Source organism: Phoxinus phoxinus, assembly GCF_949152265.1.
Source record: "Phoxinus phoxinus genome assembly, chromosome: 7".
NCBI classification, from domain to species: Eukaryota; Metazoa; Chordata; class Actinopteri; order Cypriniformes; family Leuciscidae; genus Phoxinus; species Phoxinus phoxinus.
In genome coordinates, this window is record NC_136882.1 from 3437881 (window position 1) to 3453472 (window position 15592).

Sequence of the window (15592 nt, forward strand, 5' to 3'; positions counted from 1 at the left end):
CGCACAAACTGAACTGAGTCAATTACATTCGCACAAACTGAACTGAGTCAATTACATTCACACAAACTGAACTGAGTCAATTACATTCGCACAAACTGAACTGAGTCAATTACATTCACACAAACTGAACTGAGTCAATTACATTCACACAAACTGAACTGAGTCAATTGCATTCACTTGATTCACAACTCATTTGGATTGCGCTCAGACTTCAGTGTAGACATGTTGATTCTTTATTTAATTTTTTGCATTTTTTTCCCTTTGATTGTCATTGATGAATTATATATTTTCAAATGGTGATTTGTAAAGGGCAAAGATAGTCTCATGTGATGTTTGCAAAGTGATACGTGCATATTGAAGTGAAATAAATTTCAGTGAATATGGTTACTGTTCAGTGAACTGATTGTTTCATTCATTAATTCATTTTATTATTATTCATTATATTTCATATTTTATTTTATTAATTGGTTTAATTATTAAAATTTGTTTCATTTGTCCAGTTACTGTAGACAACCATTTAAACAAGTGCAAACACACATTCAAAATTATAAATCATATTTTTCCCCTTTTGATTAATGCAAGGTGTGAGACCCGAACCCGGGACTCCAGATACTAATATAGGTTGTGATTATATGGTGAGATCAGACCCAGTAGATATTGTTCCTCCTTTCCTTTTTCCGGTGTTAAATCCTACTAATGGGTTACATATACACACACACACACACACACACACACACACACACACACACACACACACACACACACACACACACACACACACACACACACACACACACACACACAAGGAACACATAAGAGATGATGAGACAAAACAATATTTAAATGATTGAGTTTAGCGGGGAATATTATATCATCTTCAAGCTCACGCTTACTCAACCATAATCTGAACATGTTATTTCCCTGACAGAAGCTCAGCTGTAGTATTAATGTAATAAACAGAAAGTAAGAGACTCTATAACATCTCAGCGTTTATGATTTATCATGCAGCTCAAAGCATTATGGGTAAAATATCTCTACAGTCTATTCAGATTCATCAACACAGTTTCACTGATGATCCATTATTATAAACCCCAAACCCAGGATAGAGCGGCTGAGTGAATGTGGTCTGGACTGTGTGGATGAGGATCATGGTGTCAGAGACGCTGTAGAAGGACAGAGTTCCTGCGCCGTGATCCACACACACTCCTATTCTACTGTGATCCACACACACTCCTGTTCTACCGTGATCCACACACACTCCTGTTCTCCTGCTGATGGGCTCTACAGGGAGTTTAGTCTGTATGTTATTGTGTCTGAATGAGTAACTGGAGGAAGAGCAGATCAAACTCCAGGACTGATCATTAGATCCAAACCGACACGCATTACCCGATCCCTTCCTGCTGATGCTCTTATATGACACTGATATACACACACGTCCACTCCACTCAATCTCCCAGTAACAGCGTCCACACACACTCTCTCTACACAACACCTGAGCATTATATCCATCAAATCTGTCTGGATGATCCGGATACGACTGAAACTTTGGGAAAGTGTCAGTAATCTCTCTGTTCCTCTCAGACAGACGGAGGCGTTCATTCACTGTGTTCAGATCCAGATTGAGCTGATGGGAATCTGATGGAGATAAAACACATCAGAATCAGGAATTATGAATCTGGCTGATCTTTTAATGTATCTGAACTCTTCATGTTCAATATATCATCAGTGTCTCAGGATCAGAATGAGTTTTATTCGCCAAGTGTGCGCAAACAAACGAGGAATTTGTTGTGTTTTTTACAGCTCTTGGTTCATGCATCATAAAATGAGACTAAGGAAAAAACATAAATGAATAAAATAAACAATAATAGTAATAATAATAATGCAGTATACATGTGAAACAGAAGACTTGTGTACAGATGTATGTACTGTATGTACAGCTCTATATACCAGATATCCTGCAGATCATCATTTACATGATCAACTATAAACTCTTCTGTCATGTTTTCTTCACTTCTCCAGGAAGAACATGAACACACACACTGAGTTTTCTGCTGGTTTTCTTAGTGACTTACATTGTAGGAAGTCGTTCCTGGTCCTGGGAACAATGTTGGAGAGAGTGACTGTGGAAATCAACAGACATGAAGAGTGTGATTATCATGTCAAGAGAAAATGATCCTGCATCCGTTCCTCAGACGTTTCTAATATGATCTTCTACATGATCTGAGATGATGGAGGATCATTTCTGAGAGCAGAATCTCCAGGACTTTACCTCTGTCAGAGATCTTCTCCTCTTTGCAGAAATCCTCCAGTTTGTCTCTCAGCTGACGGACAGATTCTCTCACGCCATCAAAAGAGGAGAGAGAACTGAAGGGATTGTCATTTACGTCTGTAGATTCAGGAGGAGCTGAGAGAGACTGGAAACTCTAGAGAAAACAGAAATCAGAGCTCATCTCCTCCACACTTCATCAATAACCGGCTCTACTGTCAGATGTGTGCGGCTCTTGATGATCTTTAGTGACTCTCCTCAATCCAGCACTTTCAGCATCAGCTTCATTCTTCTCATGTTCATTATGTGGCATTAGAGACACAAGATCTAGCGTTTGCCATTTACACTATATGTGAACTTCCTAGGAAATCAATTTAAGCTCAATATTAGCTTGAGAAATATATGATTTTATTAGAAATACTGCGATCATGAATCCAAATATATAGTGTGTTTTGAAATTATATGTTAAAAAAACTGAATGACAGCAACAGTTAATAAATAAATAATAATATGTGTCCAGGAAACATGAAAGTAATTCATTCACATAAAATCGAGAGGTCAGTAATTTACCAACATCTCTCTCACATTAAATATTTTAAATAATAATATCAATATCCTGATCAAATGCATCAATCTCCATCTTAGCTTTAATATATTGTGTAAAAATTCTAAAAAAGTTGAATATACTGGGAATGTCTTTCTTTGTTTTATTCACAAAATTGAAGCTCAAAGTTTGCTAAATGTATATTTGTGTGATGAAAAGGCATTAATATGTGATATTTTTGTCTTTGTTAATTTAATGTACTATGAAATGTGAAGTACTAAACAATAAAAAGTTGCTGTCTGCGTTTCCACCGTGATCTAAAGGACCGTGAAGATTCGGCCAATAGTCCGGTGACGTAGGACTGCGTGCTGAATTCAAGCTTAATAAAGCCTGAACCTCGTCGTCTGTCCACCGGTCGTATGTTTTAAACTATATTGTTGATTTGAATAGCAAACAAACAGCTGTAGTTTACCTTTTTAATATTGAACAATATAACTGATCTCCTGCATTGTGTTTTGATTTTCATTTTTGATGAATCTTGCGCCGCGCAAGTGCACTTAGAGAGTGTCCGAATCCACTCTTGCTAGTTTAACGACGGGAAAAATCCCCGGCCACATGGTCTAAAAGGGTCGTCCCTATTCTCTTAATGAGTAATGAGTGTGTTTTGGGTTTAACGTGCAATTAACCAATCAGAGTCTCATCTCTCATTCCCTTTAAAAGCCAGTTGCGCTCGCGGCATGGCGGATTCGCTATTTACATGGAGGAATTTGCAAGAGGAAAAACTGAACGCTTCTCTAGCGGGAAACGGATCTGCTCGTGCGCGAGGTTAAAGCGCGCAAGCAAACCATCTACAGGACCAAGTGTTTGTGTGTTGTGGACCCGCCTATAGGTGCATATTAATAACGCGCTCTTTAAATAACAAAACATATATTGTCCTGTTCTTCTCGGTCTCTGTTACCTGCAGGAAATGTATGTGGTCCTGTGTGTGTGAAAGCTGCTCCAGCTCAGCGTCTCTCCTCCTCAGATCATTGATCTCCTGCTCCAGTCGCTCCAGTCGTTCTTCAGCTCGACTCACTGCAGTCTTTTCCTGATCTCTGATCCGCTGTGTCGCCTCAGAGCGGCTTCTCTCAATGCAGCGGATGAGCTCAGTGAAGATCCTCTCGCTGTCCTCCACCGCTGTGTGTGCGGAGCGCTGTTAGGACACACAGCACAATCACACAGTGAGCTTCAGTGAGTCCTGACTGAGACTTCTCAAACTTCTCTTCTTCTCCAGACTCACCTTATGAGACTCTACAGCCTCTCTCAGCTGCTGAAGATCTTTCTCTCTCTGCTGGATCCTCCGCTGGAACGACCTCTGCGTGTCCTTCAGCTGCTTCTGCAGCACAAACCAATAGCAGAGATCACACTGTATACTGCCACTATATCAGCATGTTGTTTTTTTGTAAAAAGGTTTGTGTTGATAAATGTTTATGCATTTTCACCATATTTTCTGTTAAGTAAAATGCGAGCACAAATACGCTCAGCAGTGAAAGTTCACTTGCAGCTATTGCTCACTTCTGTGACGTCTACAGTGTGAATGATGGTTCCTGATCATATGGTGTCAATACACACACATACTCTCTATAATTGTTGTGAAATTCCTGTTTTTATTTTGCTCCGGCAGTTATAGGGTTAATGCGGTGAGTTCGGGAAAGGCCGGGTAGAAACGAGCGAGTGAGTTCGGCTTGTGTGAGTGTTCAGCGCTTCTTGCGTTCCGATTATAAGTTCAGAAATGGATCCTCCCTTGTTTTAGTCCTTCAATGGTTACAATAGTATTAACGTTTGAAAAAATAAGTTGTTTCGATCATAAATTTACAAGAAAAATTAGGAAGAAAATCTGATTCACCCGGACAAAAACGGGGGCAAAAAATGCATTATAGGCTACTCTCCAAAACTACTAATTATTTTTTACACAAAATCCATCGTAATTTCTTTCCTCAAAAACACTTACATTACTTGGTTGTACAGGTTGTCTGTGCGTTTCAGTCCCAACAACATTTTCTATCGCCATCGAGGCTAATGCTGAAAGTCGAGTCTGTCCCGTCATATTTCTGGCATAAGCTTTAATTCGCTTTAGTGCTGAGAGTGTGTGCTCGACAGAAGCAGTAAACCGGGAAAACACAGCAGAACATGACGATGTGTAACGTTACAGCCGACACAAGCTCTCACACAGATTTATGAACGATATCAATGAGATCAGCGGGACTTTTGCCTTCAAAATCAGTCCTGGCATTACGTTACATTGCAGTCAGTTCTGTTTTTACCCGGAGAGATCGATAGAGTCCCGTGACTCTGCGTAAGCTGGATAAAGCTGAATAAGGGATTTTTCCGGTAGGTTTGAACCTGCTGGTGGTCGAGGAAGGAAATAAACATTAATTTGTGGGTTGAAAAACTATTAAATCTACAGGAATATATTTTAGTTTACGCAGTTCGCTACAGATGCGGTTAGCTATCTCTGACTACCAGTAATAGTAGTAAATGCTCTGACTAACCACTCAAAGGGTGTGAAAATGCCGACGTTACTGTCCGCCTCCTAGATGGCCCCGGTGCAGGCAACTCAAAATCTGATTGGCTGATTAAATCTGAATGATTATCTGATTGGTTAAAGCAACAGTTTCATTGCCATTCATGTTAAGCTACAGGCGCCCGCACTATCGATTCTGAAGGCCTCGAGGCAGATATATTTGACCCTGGCAACACATGATGGCTGAAATATGATTGGATAAAAGCGCTAAAGTAAATATACACTACTGGGAGCAGCGCAACCAAGAGAAAAGCTATGAAATTAAGAGTCAGTGATTCTGATAGTGTTTAGGCCAGCAGAGAAGGCCTTGCTGGCCCTGACGGCCCACCACTGGGTGCCAATATAAACAGTGTCAACATTACTTCATCAGTGTCTAGTTTCATACCTGTTTCTCTGTCCTCTGTGCTGCGGCTGATACAGTGTCGTGGTTTTTATGATCGTCCATCAAACACAGCAGACATATAAACTTCTGGTCAGTGCGGCAGAAAACCTCAAGGAGTTTATCATGTGTTTGGCAGATCATCTCCTGCAGTCGTCCAGTGGCATCAGTCACTTTATGTGGCTTACGGGAGTGAAATTCCTCATGACGGTCAAAATGAGTTTGACAGTAAGACTCCAGACACAGCAGACAGGACTTGACGGCTTTGTGTTTTCTTCCAGTACAGACGTCACACTGCACATCTCCAGCTCCAGCGTAACAGTCAGCAGGAAGTTTAGTCTTCTTCAGTTTCTCCACCAGTTCGGCCATCATGGTGTTTTTAGCTAAAGCAGGTCTTGGACTGAAGGTCTGTCTGCACTGAGGACAGCTGTAGACGCTCTTCTGATCCTCCTGATCCCAGCAGTCTGTAATACAGATCTTACAGTAACTGTGTCCACAGGAAGTGGTCACTGGATCCTTCAGGAGATCCAGACACACTGAACACATGAACTCATCCTGAGAAAATCTGGCTTCTGCCATTTTACTGACAGAAAACTGAGACACAAACACCCAACAGCTGAACTGCACTTTAGTTTCACTTTCACAAACTCTTCCTGCTTCCTGGTTCTGTGTTTGAGTGACGTGTGCAAAACAGGTTCATCAGGTCTATAAATGCAGAAACCTTCACTGTAAACCCTAATGCACAAAATAATTAATTGGTTTGAGAAGGCTAAATTTAAATTAAACAAATTAGTAATCTTTTATACGTATTTAGAACTTTCTATTTCTTCTGAGTTTATAAAACTGACACATTGTAAGTAATCTGATTTTTTTTAATTGTTTCGAGTTTTATGAACTTGTTTCTTTAAATTTAGACAAACTTATATTTAACTGAAACTGGACTGGGATTTCTATTTCTCAGCATGCTTTGCAATTGCTTAAATTAAGTGTTATATAATGGTGTTTGTGCAAGATTAATGTTAAGTGGGAGATGTAGTAGTGTTTGATGATTTGCTATGCTAATTTAGAAGAGTTTCTGTTATGTCGTGTTTTTTAGGGGGTTTCCATCATAGTGACAAGTGGAGCACAAGTTTGGTTTGAGAACAGATATATGTTATATGTTCTATATTGTCGGACTCATTCAACAATTGTTATGCCATGCTAATGCTATCAAAGCATTGTGTTACCAATTAGCCACTTAGCATGTACTGAATTAGCTAGTTAAAGCAAGCCAAGTTTATACTACTAAAAATATTTAAGTTGACATTACATGATCATTTTAAGTTAAATGTATGAATTCGGCTTAGTCAAATATTTCAAGTTAAGAACAATTAAATTGCACAAGTACGAAATAAAATTCTGCCAGTTCTGCTAACTTAAATTTAGAATTTCTTAACTTAACAATTGTGATGTAACCGATTACCTCAAATATTTTAAGTTCCCTTTCAAGCTGCGTCGAGACGCTGTGGGAACGCCCCTGCGTGATTGCGTCATGAAGCATGTGTGAAATCAGTCCAATGGTGTGACGAGACATCATAGGCGGGTGACGTCACAGACCAGGAAACTATAAAGCATACCCAGAAACATACTCAGCTTCTGTGTCTTCAGCAAGCGCTGTCTGTGATACTGTTTCTGTCTATTTAGTGTATATATTTATATTAAGGCGAACAAGCAGCAGTTTAAGCAGTGTGCTTTTCCCTGCCCTCGTTTCCTTAAAGGTGGGGATACACATGATCGTTGTGTTGATTGTTTGGAAATGGAGCACGCCCAGTCAGTTCTACCAGAAAGACTCGGGAGAATAAATACTGTGACAATTAACATTTATTAAGAGTTCAGCAAGCAATCAAGTTATTTGGCGTTGGCCCCATCCGTAGCTTGCAATACTAGGGTTCGGACTCTGCATATCCTGCCTGAAGACGAAGGAAGGGGCGCAACCGACCCCCTGCGAAGTAAGGGAAGGGGCCATCTGGTGGTGGTGGGGTGGATGGAGGAGAGAGACATCTTGGTGTTATGTGGAGGATGGAGGAAAGGACCCGTCATGATGTTTTAGTAAAATAAAGTATGTTTTGTATCGTTACCCCTGTCTCACTGGTTTATATCTTTGCCCTCAGTGGGTAATACTTACCTGTGTGTCTTTCTTTGGAGTATTTCCCTGGCCCTCCACCAGGGTGGCGTAGTTGGGTACAAATTTAAGTGTGCTTCCAAAATGTATTGCACATAATATTGCCACATATAGTTAAAAAAATGTTGATGTTGGCTACTGATAATATGTGGTCTGATTCACTGATCTCATCTATTGTCTAATCTCTGATTGTAAAGATGATGTGTTATTAACTTTACATTATTTCTGACAGAAACCCTGATAAACTACAGCATGAGGTCCAGCAACTATCCACTGTAGACATTAGATATGTATTTTGTGTCTGATGCTACATTTTTTGATAATTGCTACTTTCAAGATGCATTTATAGACAGCCTCAAGCTTTTGCGGCGTAACGGTTGCGAACGGTGTAGATACGGTATCAGACTGATATTCCACTGGGGATAATGAATGTTTGACAGGTGTTATCATCAGAAGTTGAGTCAGCTGCGAGGTTGTGAAGGAACTCTATGAAGAGTTGTGTGGCTTGTTCATTTTCAGAGAGATGACATTTGAGGACACTGATAGTAAAGAGGAACTGGCAGGACTGTGTGATTGGCAACACCACCATCAGCAGATTATTGATGCACTACAAACCGCTGAGACATGAATAACCATGTGTAACATTGATCTATTGATGAATGAGTGCCCTTTTTAAAGCTACTGTCAGTGAAATCTATATCACATTTTATATGGATCATTTTGTATGTTTGAATTTGTAGACAGTCTTTAGTGAGAGTTTCTGAGAGAGGGTGTGTGACTGAATGAATTGAGATGGTTGTCGAAAGACAGCTGGAGACAGGGCCAGAAGCAGAGTATGGTCACTCCTGCTCGCTACAAATGGTAGTGTTGTTGTTAGTTTGTTGTTCTGTCATTATCGGACTCTGATACGCCATAATTAGCATGAGCAGTATTTACAGCGCCTCTGGACTCAGGTTATGGTAAGGGACGTTACATTTCCGAAACACGCACTAAGCAGTAGACCAGACCAATGACAACAGACTTGGGCCAACTGACCAATGAAAGCAGACTGGGCTTTTTGTAAGGCGGGTTTTTTAAGAAACCGAAACTAAAGCAAAGTGAAAACAGGTACTGCAACAATGTATATTGCAAGAAAATTTTGTGAACATTAAATCATGTAAACGTATTCTAGTAGACCCCTGAACAAAATTATAAACCTCTAACTGAGCATAATAGGGGCCCTTTTACACTCCCACAAGGCACTTTGAATACCAAGGACTGCCCTTTGGCCTGTCCAACACCCCGGCTGTCTTCCAGGCTCTTGTTAAAAGTGGAGGTGTCCAATTCTGCTTTTGGAGGGCCACTTTCGCTGACTCACCTTAAATGGAGGCCCACCTGTGTGCTGACGTCATCTCACGCTTTTTTAGCAATGTTCTTTCTATAACTTTATATACTTATTTTCAGGAGTGCTACACACTAGAGGTCTGCTACCCGAAAAACTCACAGGTTTCGGGTCGGGTTCGGGTTAATGTTTAATGAATAGCCTCGGGTTCGGGTCAGGTTCGGGTTTGTAACTTAGGAAAACTATATAGACTATACTATACATATATATAGTTTGCGTGCCGTGTGCTTGGCTGCTTGTTGTGTTGTGATCGTAATTCTATGAGCACGCGAGAGAGAAAGTGCGTGCGCAGTTTCAGCGCCACCTTCCTCCTCTGATTGCGGTGTTGTGACTGAAATAGTGCGCGCGGGAGCACATGCGCAAAACAGTTTTGTAAAATGATATATGAATAATTTTTATTTTATCATATATATCATTTTACAAAACTGTTTTGCGCATGTGCTCCCGCGCGCACTATTTCAGTCACAACACCACAATCAGAGGACGTGCTGAAACCATCAACTCTTGATGCTGTTCTCTTCCTTCATAACTCGAACTGAGAAGGATATATGTGTGTAAATAGTTGTGTAACAGCGCAAACTTTGTTTTGAAGTTTAATGTTTGAGTTCCAGATGAATTAGTGACTGTTTCCCCTGTTCAACCACATCAAAGTTTCGTAATTTGTAATTCTGTGCTTTTTCTCTTTTTTTTCTCGTGTGCTGAGGGGGCCGCTGTGCTTTGGTGAAACGGTGTTTGTACATGTAGCCTATTTTTTTATTATAGTTGCAAGCAATCATAAAATACAGCATATTACAAAAAATTAAATAAAATTAAGAAAAGGTATTTACTGTGACAAACGGACCTCTGGTTCTGGTTCAGGGCTTAAAAGATAACCGTAATGTTCGGGTTGGGTCGGGTCGGGTTAAATGATTTCGGGTACGGGCCGTGTTCGGCTTAAGTTTAAAGCCTGTGCAGACCTCTACTACACACACACACACACACACACACACACACACACACACACACACACACACACACACACACAGTGTATATATATATATCATTATTGGACTCAAACTGATATACAAACTATAGTGCCTTGGTCATACCCAAAAGGCTTCAAAACCTTTAATGGTGTAGTGAAATAACATTAATCTTGAATTGCTTATGATTGTATATTTTTTAATAAGCTTTCACACAAACTCTAGCTCATAGCTTAAAGGCATCATGCCAGCCTTCCATGCAAGCCAGATTATTTACGCAAATTTACTCCAATGAAGGAATTATGTGGAGAGTTATTTTTGTACTTTCTTTTTTTACTGTAAACTGTAGAAAATTCCCTGTAGAGTATTTTGCATGCATAAGTGGCAAAAACGTTTGTACATAATATTATGTGGGGAAAATAACATGGTCAAATTTGATCAACTTGTATATGAACATGTCAAGTAATGATTATATAAATCTAACACTGAAAACAATTCTGCAGTTGTACAGTTATTTGTTATTTTGTGCAGTTCGTGTGTGGAGCTTAGAGGCCCGTCAGGGAGTCCTCGACATCAGTAATAATGGCCACAAAGCCCTGAAAAAGTCAAACAAATGCAGACTGTATCACTGTGTTTTCCAAAAATTTTGCAATATCAAACAAAATCCAAACCCCATACATTTCAGAATACAAACATTCGAAAGTTTAACATTTAATAGTACTCACACTTTTTATAAGCAATTGGGAATTGATCAAACTAAAGCCTGGCAGTGTGGGTAAGAGAAAGCCAGCCTTCAGGACCGCTAAAATGCAAAGTAGAATAAGGTGTTAATTATCAGTTACCAGACTTTCTAAAAAACTGTTTTGCAAAGTCTATAGTTTTCAGATGCAAGTTTGTAATAAATGCAAAATCATGAAGAGATTTTTACCATTTAGTTTTGGAAGTACAAACAGCTTCACTGCCATCACTGACATTTGCTCGAGTGTGTCAGTCTGTACATTGAAAGATTAGACAAAGATAAAACATCTCATAATGCTGATCTACCAAAGTGAATATTTGACATGAATCATCACTGTCTGCTCTCACCTTAAAATCACCAATCTCTGATGATCCGAGAGTCAGCGTTAAACTGGATGCAGCGTTCAGGGCAAAAGATCATGTAGAGTTTCAGAAAACGTACACGTGGGCTTACTCAAAGGGTTCATGCATTAAGAAATAAAATGTTGACATACAAGAGGTCATTTTTTGCTACACAACCACAGTGTAAGGGTGAGCTTTTGCTGAAAGCAAGCTGCCAAAGCTCATCGACTCGTACTTTATTATGTAATAGAGATGAATACACCAGTGCAAGACTGCTGATCAACAGATTATTTAATCATGGCCGCTGTAATAGTCATCATGCTGAGTTTAATTACATTTCTAGCATTCTAATCGAAAGGAAAAAATTTAAATAAGGGATATCCAGTTACCATGTTAAAATAAAATATACTGCATTATACTTAGCACTGATGATATAATATATATATACATATATACACACATATATATATATATATATATATATATATAGAGAGAGAGAGAGAGAGAGATAGAGAGAGAGAGAGAGAGAGAGTGAAAATAGAATAAAAAAAAAGAAAATATGAAAAAAATTACTACATTTGCGATGGAAACGCATCATCACATAAAAGGGTCTGTTGTGTAATAATGTCATATGATCCAGTGGGCGTTCAAAAATAGGGTAGAAAATGGCCAATTATTTCTCAAATATAAGTGTGTTTGATACTAGTAACATTATAAGTAGACCTCAGGGAACTTTATAAAAAAATAATAATAATTAAACTGGGTAACGCTTTAGATTACAGCCTGGAGAGTACTGTACGTGTTTTTATTGTACTTACCCTGTAACTACATAAAACAAGAATATATATCCCCAGTATTTAAGCAAAAGTTAAAAATAGGTTTTGTTTTTCTTGACTTGAAACACAGAAGCCCAAACTTAATCAGTGCACTTTTGCCATCAAAAAAATGACTGTATAAATGCACTATGTACCCCGTAATTTTAAAAAGCCTTTACGTATTGGTACACTATTATAACAAAAGCTTTGCAGTATGTTCCTAATAAATTGTAAGATTGTTGTATGATAATAGAAGAATAAGTGGCCATTAGTTCTAAAATAATTACAGTAGAAATAATTTGTTAATTTTCCAGGTTGTTACACCTTTATTCCCCAAACTTTACATATTGTTCCCTTATACTTACACTTATGTACTTTATAGATACGTGATAATTACAGAAAGGTACGCTGTTAATTCGTTTTACTTACACAGTACTCTCCGGGCTGTAATCTAAAGCGTTACCAAATACTGCAATGCATGATTGAAATGAAAACACAGCTAAAAATGAAGCTCATTTGACTGCGTCTTTAACTGGACAAATATCAAACTCACTTTTTCATTTGGAAAGCTCCACTCAGCTTTTTGTCAATCCAAGCACTCCCGTTGAAGCTGCCGTCCTGCAGGAGTGAGAGGAGAACACTGGAGTTCAGTCTAAGCTCAATTGCTGTTTCCTTTTTGATTAAAGGGATACTTCAGGATTTAGCATTAAGCTTTGTATCAGTAGAAAACCTGTAGTATTTTCGAATTACCATGCTTCCCTCCCTAATGTCCTCCTGAGACGAGAGATTTATGTATTTTTTGTCTGGAAAAAATCCTCTGATGACACAAAAATCGCCATTTTGCGTCATTGAAGGATTTTTTGGCCAGAGGTTAGAGACTCCAGCCAGTAGAAGGCGCTAGATCCGCATGTTTTCAGCCCGCCCATAGAGCGATCTCACTCACAGAATGTACAAATAGTGTCAGCCATCTTTTATTTGGAAACTAAGCTAACAGGCTCTTGCTCTGTGGAGAAAGCTGAGTAGTAGGAGTTACCATCCTCTTTTTCCCCGGACATGTCCAGCCGTCGAGATAGTCCAAAATATCCGGGATTCAGCTTTTGCTTTCTGCAGTCGCCATTCATTGTTTACACGCACAGCCTTTGTTTCAATCTAACTGAATTCATGCCGATTTGTGAATCTGAATGTAGTGTTTACATGAACGCTAAACAAGTGATGTGTTTATGTGCGTTTTAACATTGCTAAGGAAATTCCCGCTCCTCCGTGAGAGATACGAGACCGGTGCGTCTCACAGGCGCCGGCGCCACTCATCAGTAATCCCGCCACCGGCCTCGCGCCGTTCTCCCGCGGCCGTCAGTCTCGTCGTTCTCCCGCGGCCGTCAGTCTCGTCCTGCTCGCCGCAGTAAACATGATGAACGGCGACTGTAGAACGCAAAAGCCAACTGCGCTCTTACCGGTAGGCGTGGCCTCCTAGGGCAGCGAAGCAAGTGCATTCTGGGAGTTGTTGTCTTTCATCCCCATAAGCCAAAAATACATTTTCTGTCTTTTCTCAGTCTAGAAGGCTCCAAATTCTAAAATAATTTCACATTTCTACTACATAAATGACCCATTTTAAATACACATTCATCTTTCCAGAGGTGAAGTATCCCTTTAATTGATTGATTTGGTGAACACATGGTTTATATCACTTTTTGTAGTTTCGACTTTACAGCTAGAAGGTCTTGCCAACATGTTTTGTGCAATTTTGATATTACCCTTTTTACTGTTAAAGTGTTTTTGGAGCAATTTTTGTCCAATGTTTTTGTGCATAATTTGCGTATCCAAACACGAAACTCACCACATCCAGTCTGAAGAGAGGCACCAGCGACCCGTCAGGTTTGACAGCGGAGAACTTTGCTGCCGCCGGTACATGAATGTCTATCACCCCTGAACTGAAGGAGAAGAGTGGCGTCGCACTGGCGTATAACAACACCTGCATCTCCATGTTGGGATACAATGTGCGTAGCTGAACAAATCATTTGTAAAGAAAGCACATTATTCATCCGGATAACAACTTGATTTTACATGAAAACTATAGAACAGGAAACATATTTTAGACATACAAAGACACATGAGATTCATGACTGGTCAGTATATGCAAACATAGTCATATTCTCTAGTTATTTATTAGTTGGCATTAAACATAAAATATCTTTCTCCTTACAAAGTCACGACCTGTACATACACTGACCTGTGGAACGAAGGCACCAAACTGACTGGTGTTCAGATGGATTGGAGAACTCTTGGGTATCTACATTAAATGAGATGAATGAGTGAATTAATAACTAAATCTATAAGAGGGCATGATTCATTGAACGTCTATAATGAGTGTAAGATACAGGGCCCGGTTCCCCGATAACGCTCACTCTTAGCGCGCTAAGAAGACTCGAAAGATATATCTTACCAAAGTAGTTTATGTTCCTAAGTGTGTTCCCCGAACTATACCTTAGGAAGCTGCTTAAAGGATTAGTTCACTTTTAAAATGAAAATTCTGTCATCATATACTCACCCTTAAGTTGTTTCAAACCTGTATGAATTTCTTTCCTCTGCTGAACACAAAGGAAGATATTTAGAAGAATGTCAGTCACCAGACAGTTTCTGGTTCCCATTGACTTCCATAGTATATTTTTTTCCTACTATGGAAGTCAATGGGAACCAGAAACTGTCTGGTGACTGACATTCTTCTAAATATCTTCCTTTGTGTTCAGCAGAGGAAAGAAATTCATACAGGTTTGAAACAACTTAAGGGTGAGTATATGATGACAGAATTTTCATTTTAAAAGTGAACTAATCCTTTAAGATATACCTTCTTACGTGCGACGTTACCCGGTGCTGTCCGTGGCGATGCTGCTGAATCTGTTGATATCGATGGCTCGAGAATCAATTATTCTCTCGTGCAGGGGCTGTTTATGTGAGAAAGCGGTGTTCTTTATAAAAGAAGCACTTCAGAAATAGTTGAAATTGCATTTATTAGGACTCATGGGATATTATAAAAAATAATCCAAACTATAGTAGCCTATAATAGCCTAGCCTACATATTTTTTAATTGAATCACATATTGCTGCCACAATAACCATTTCAAATTTGTACGTGCTTTCTTCTCTTTCCCATTTTTGTTCGCTGAGGTGGAGCTGCGATGAAATATTTGCTCTTTTAAATACTTTCCAGCATTTCAGTAATAAAAGTGTACATCTTAAGTACGGTGCTCGGCAGTGATCAAAAAGGGTTTAAACAGTGGATTTTGAATCTCTTCTGGTAAACTCAGAGATGTGGATTCAGACGGCAATTAAATTACCACACGACCTGTTTGTCAAAAAACAGTAGGTACTAATTAGGGCAGGGATTTTTACGCGGGTTGGGTGAGAAAAAACACTGACATTATGGATTCGGACGGCACCAAAATCA

At 39.3% G+C, this 15592-nt stretch overlaps 2 protein-coding genes across 5 annotated transcripts in view; both read right to left on the bottom strand.

The window, feature by feature from the left end:
- Positions 1-708: 708 nt before the first annotated feature.
- Positions 709-6418, bottom strand: LOC307002271 (E3 ubiquitin/ISG15 ligase TRIM25-like). Its single transcript, XM_079619727.1, has 6 exons — positions 5759-6418; positions 4090-4185; positions 3769-4002; positions 2270-2423; positions 2073-2120; positions 709-1635 (listed from the first exon to the last, which is right to left on the bottom strand). Exons 1-6 carry the CDS (start codon positions 6329-6331, stop codon positions 1055-1057), a joined length of 1686 nt encoding a protein of 561 aa, XP_079475853.1. The 5' UTR covers positions 6332-6418; the 3' UTR covers positions 709-1054.
- Positions 6419-10438: 4020 nt separating this feature from the next.
- The window catches only part of bpifcl (BPI fold containing family C, like), a 210383-nt gene continuing 205229 nt past the window's right edge, over positions 10439-15592 (bottom strand). For all 4 annotated transcript variants that reach the window (XM_079618938.1, XM_079618939.1, XM_079618941.1 and 1 more), the window contains 7 exons: positions 14379-14438; positions 13986-14153; positions 12705-12769; positions 11343-11385; positions 11185-11248; positions 10982-11058; positions 10439-10852 (listed from right to left, as the gene is read on the bottom strand). In XM_079618938.1, coding sequence (XP_079475064.1) covers positions 10802-10852; positions 10982-11058; positions 11185-11248; positions 11343-11385; positions 12705-12769; positions 13986-14153; positions 14379-14438 — 528 coding nt within the window. In that variant the 3' untranslated portion in view covers positions 10439-10801. The remainder of the gene's footprint in view (positions 10853-10981; positions 11059-11184; positions 11249-11342; positions 11386-12704; positions 12770-13985; positions 14154-14378; positions 14439-15592) is intronic.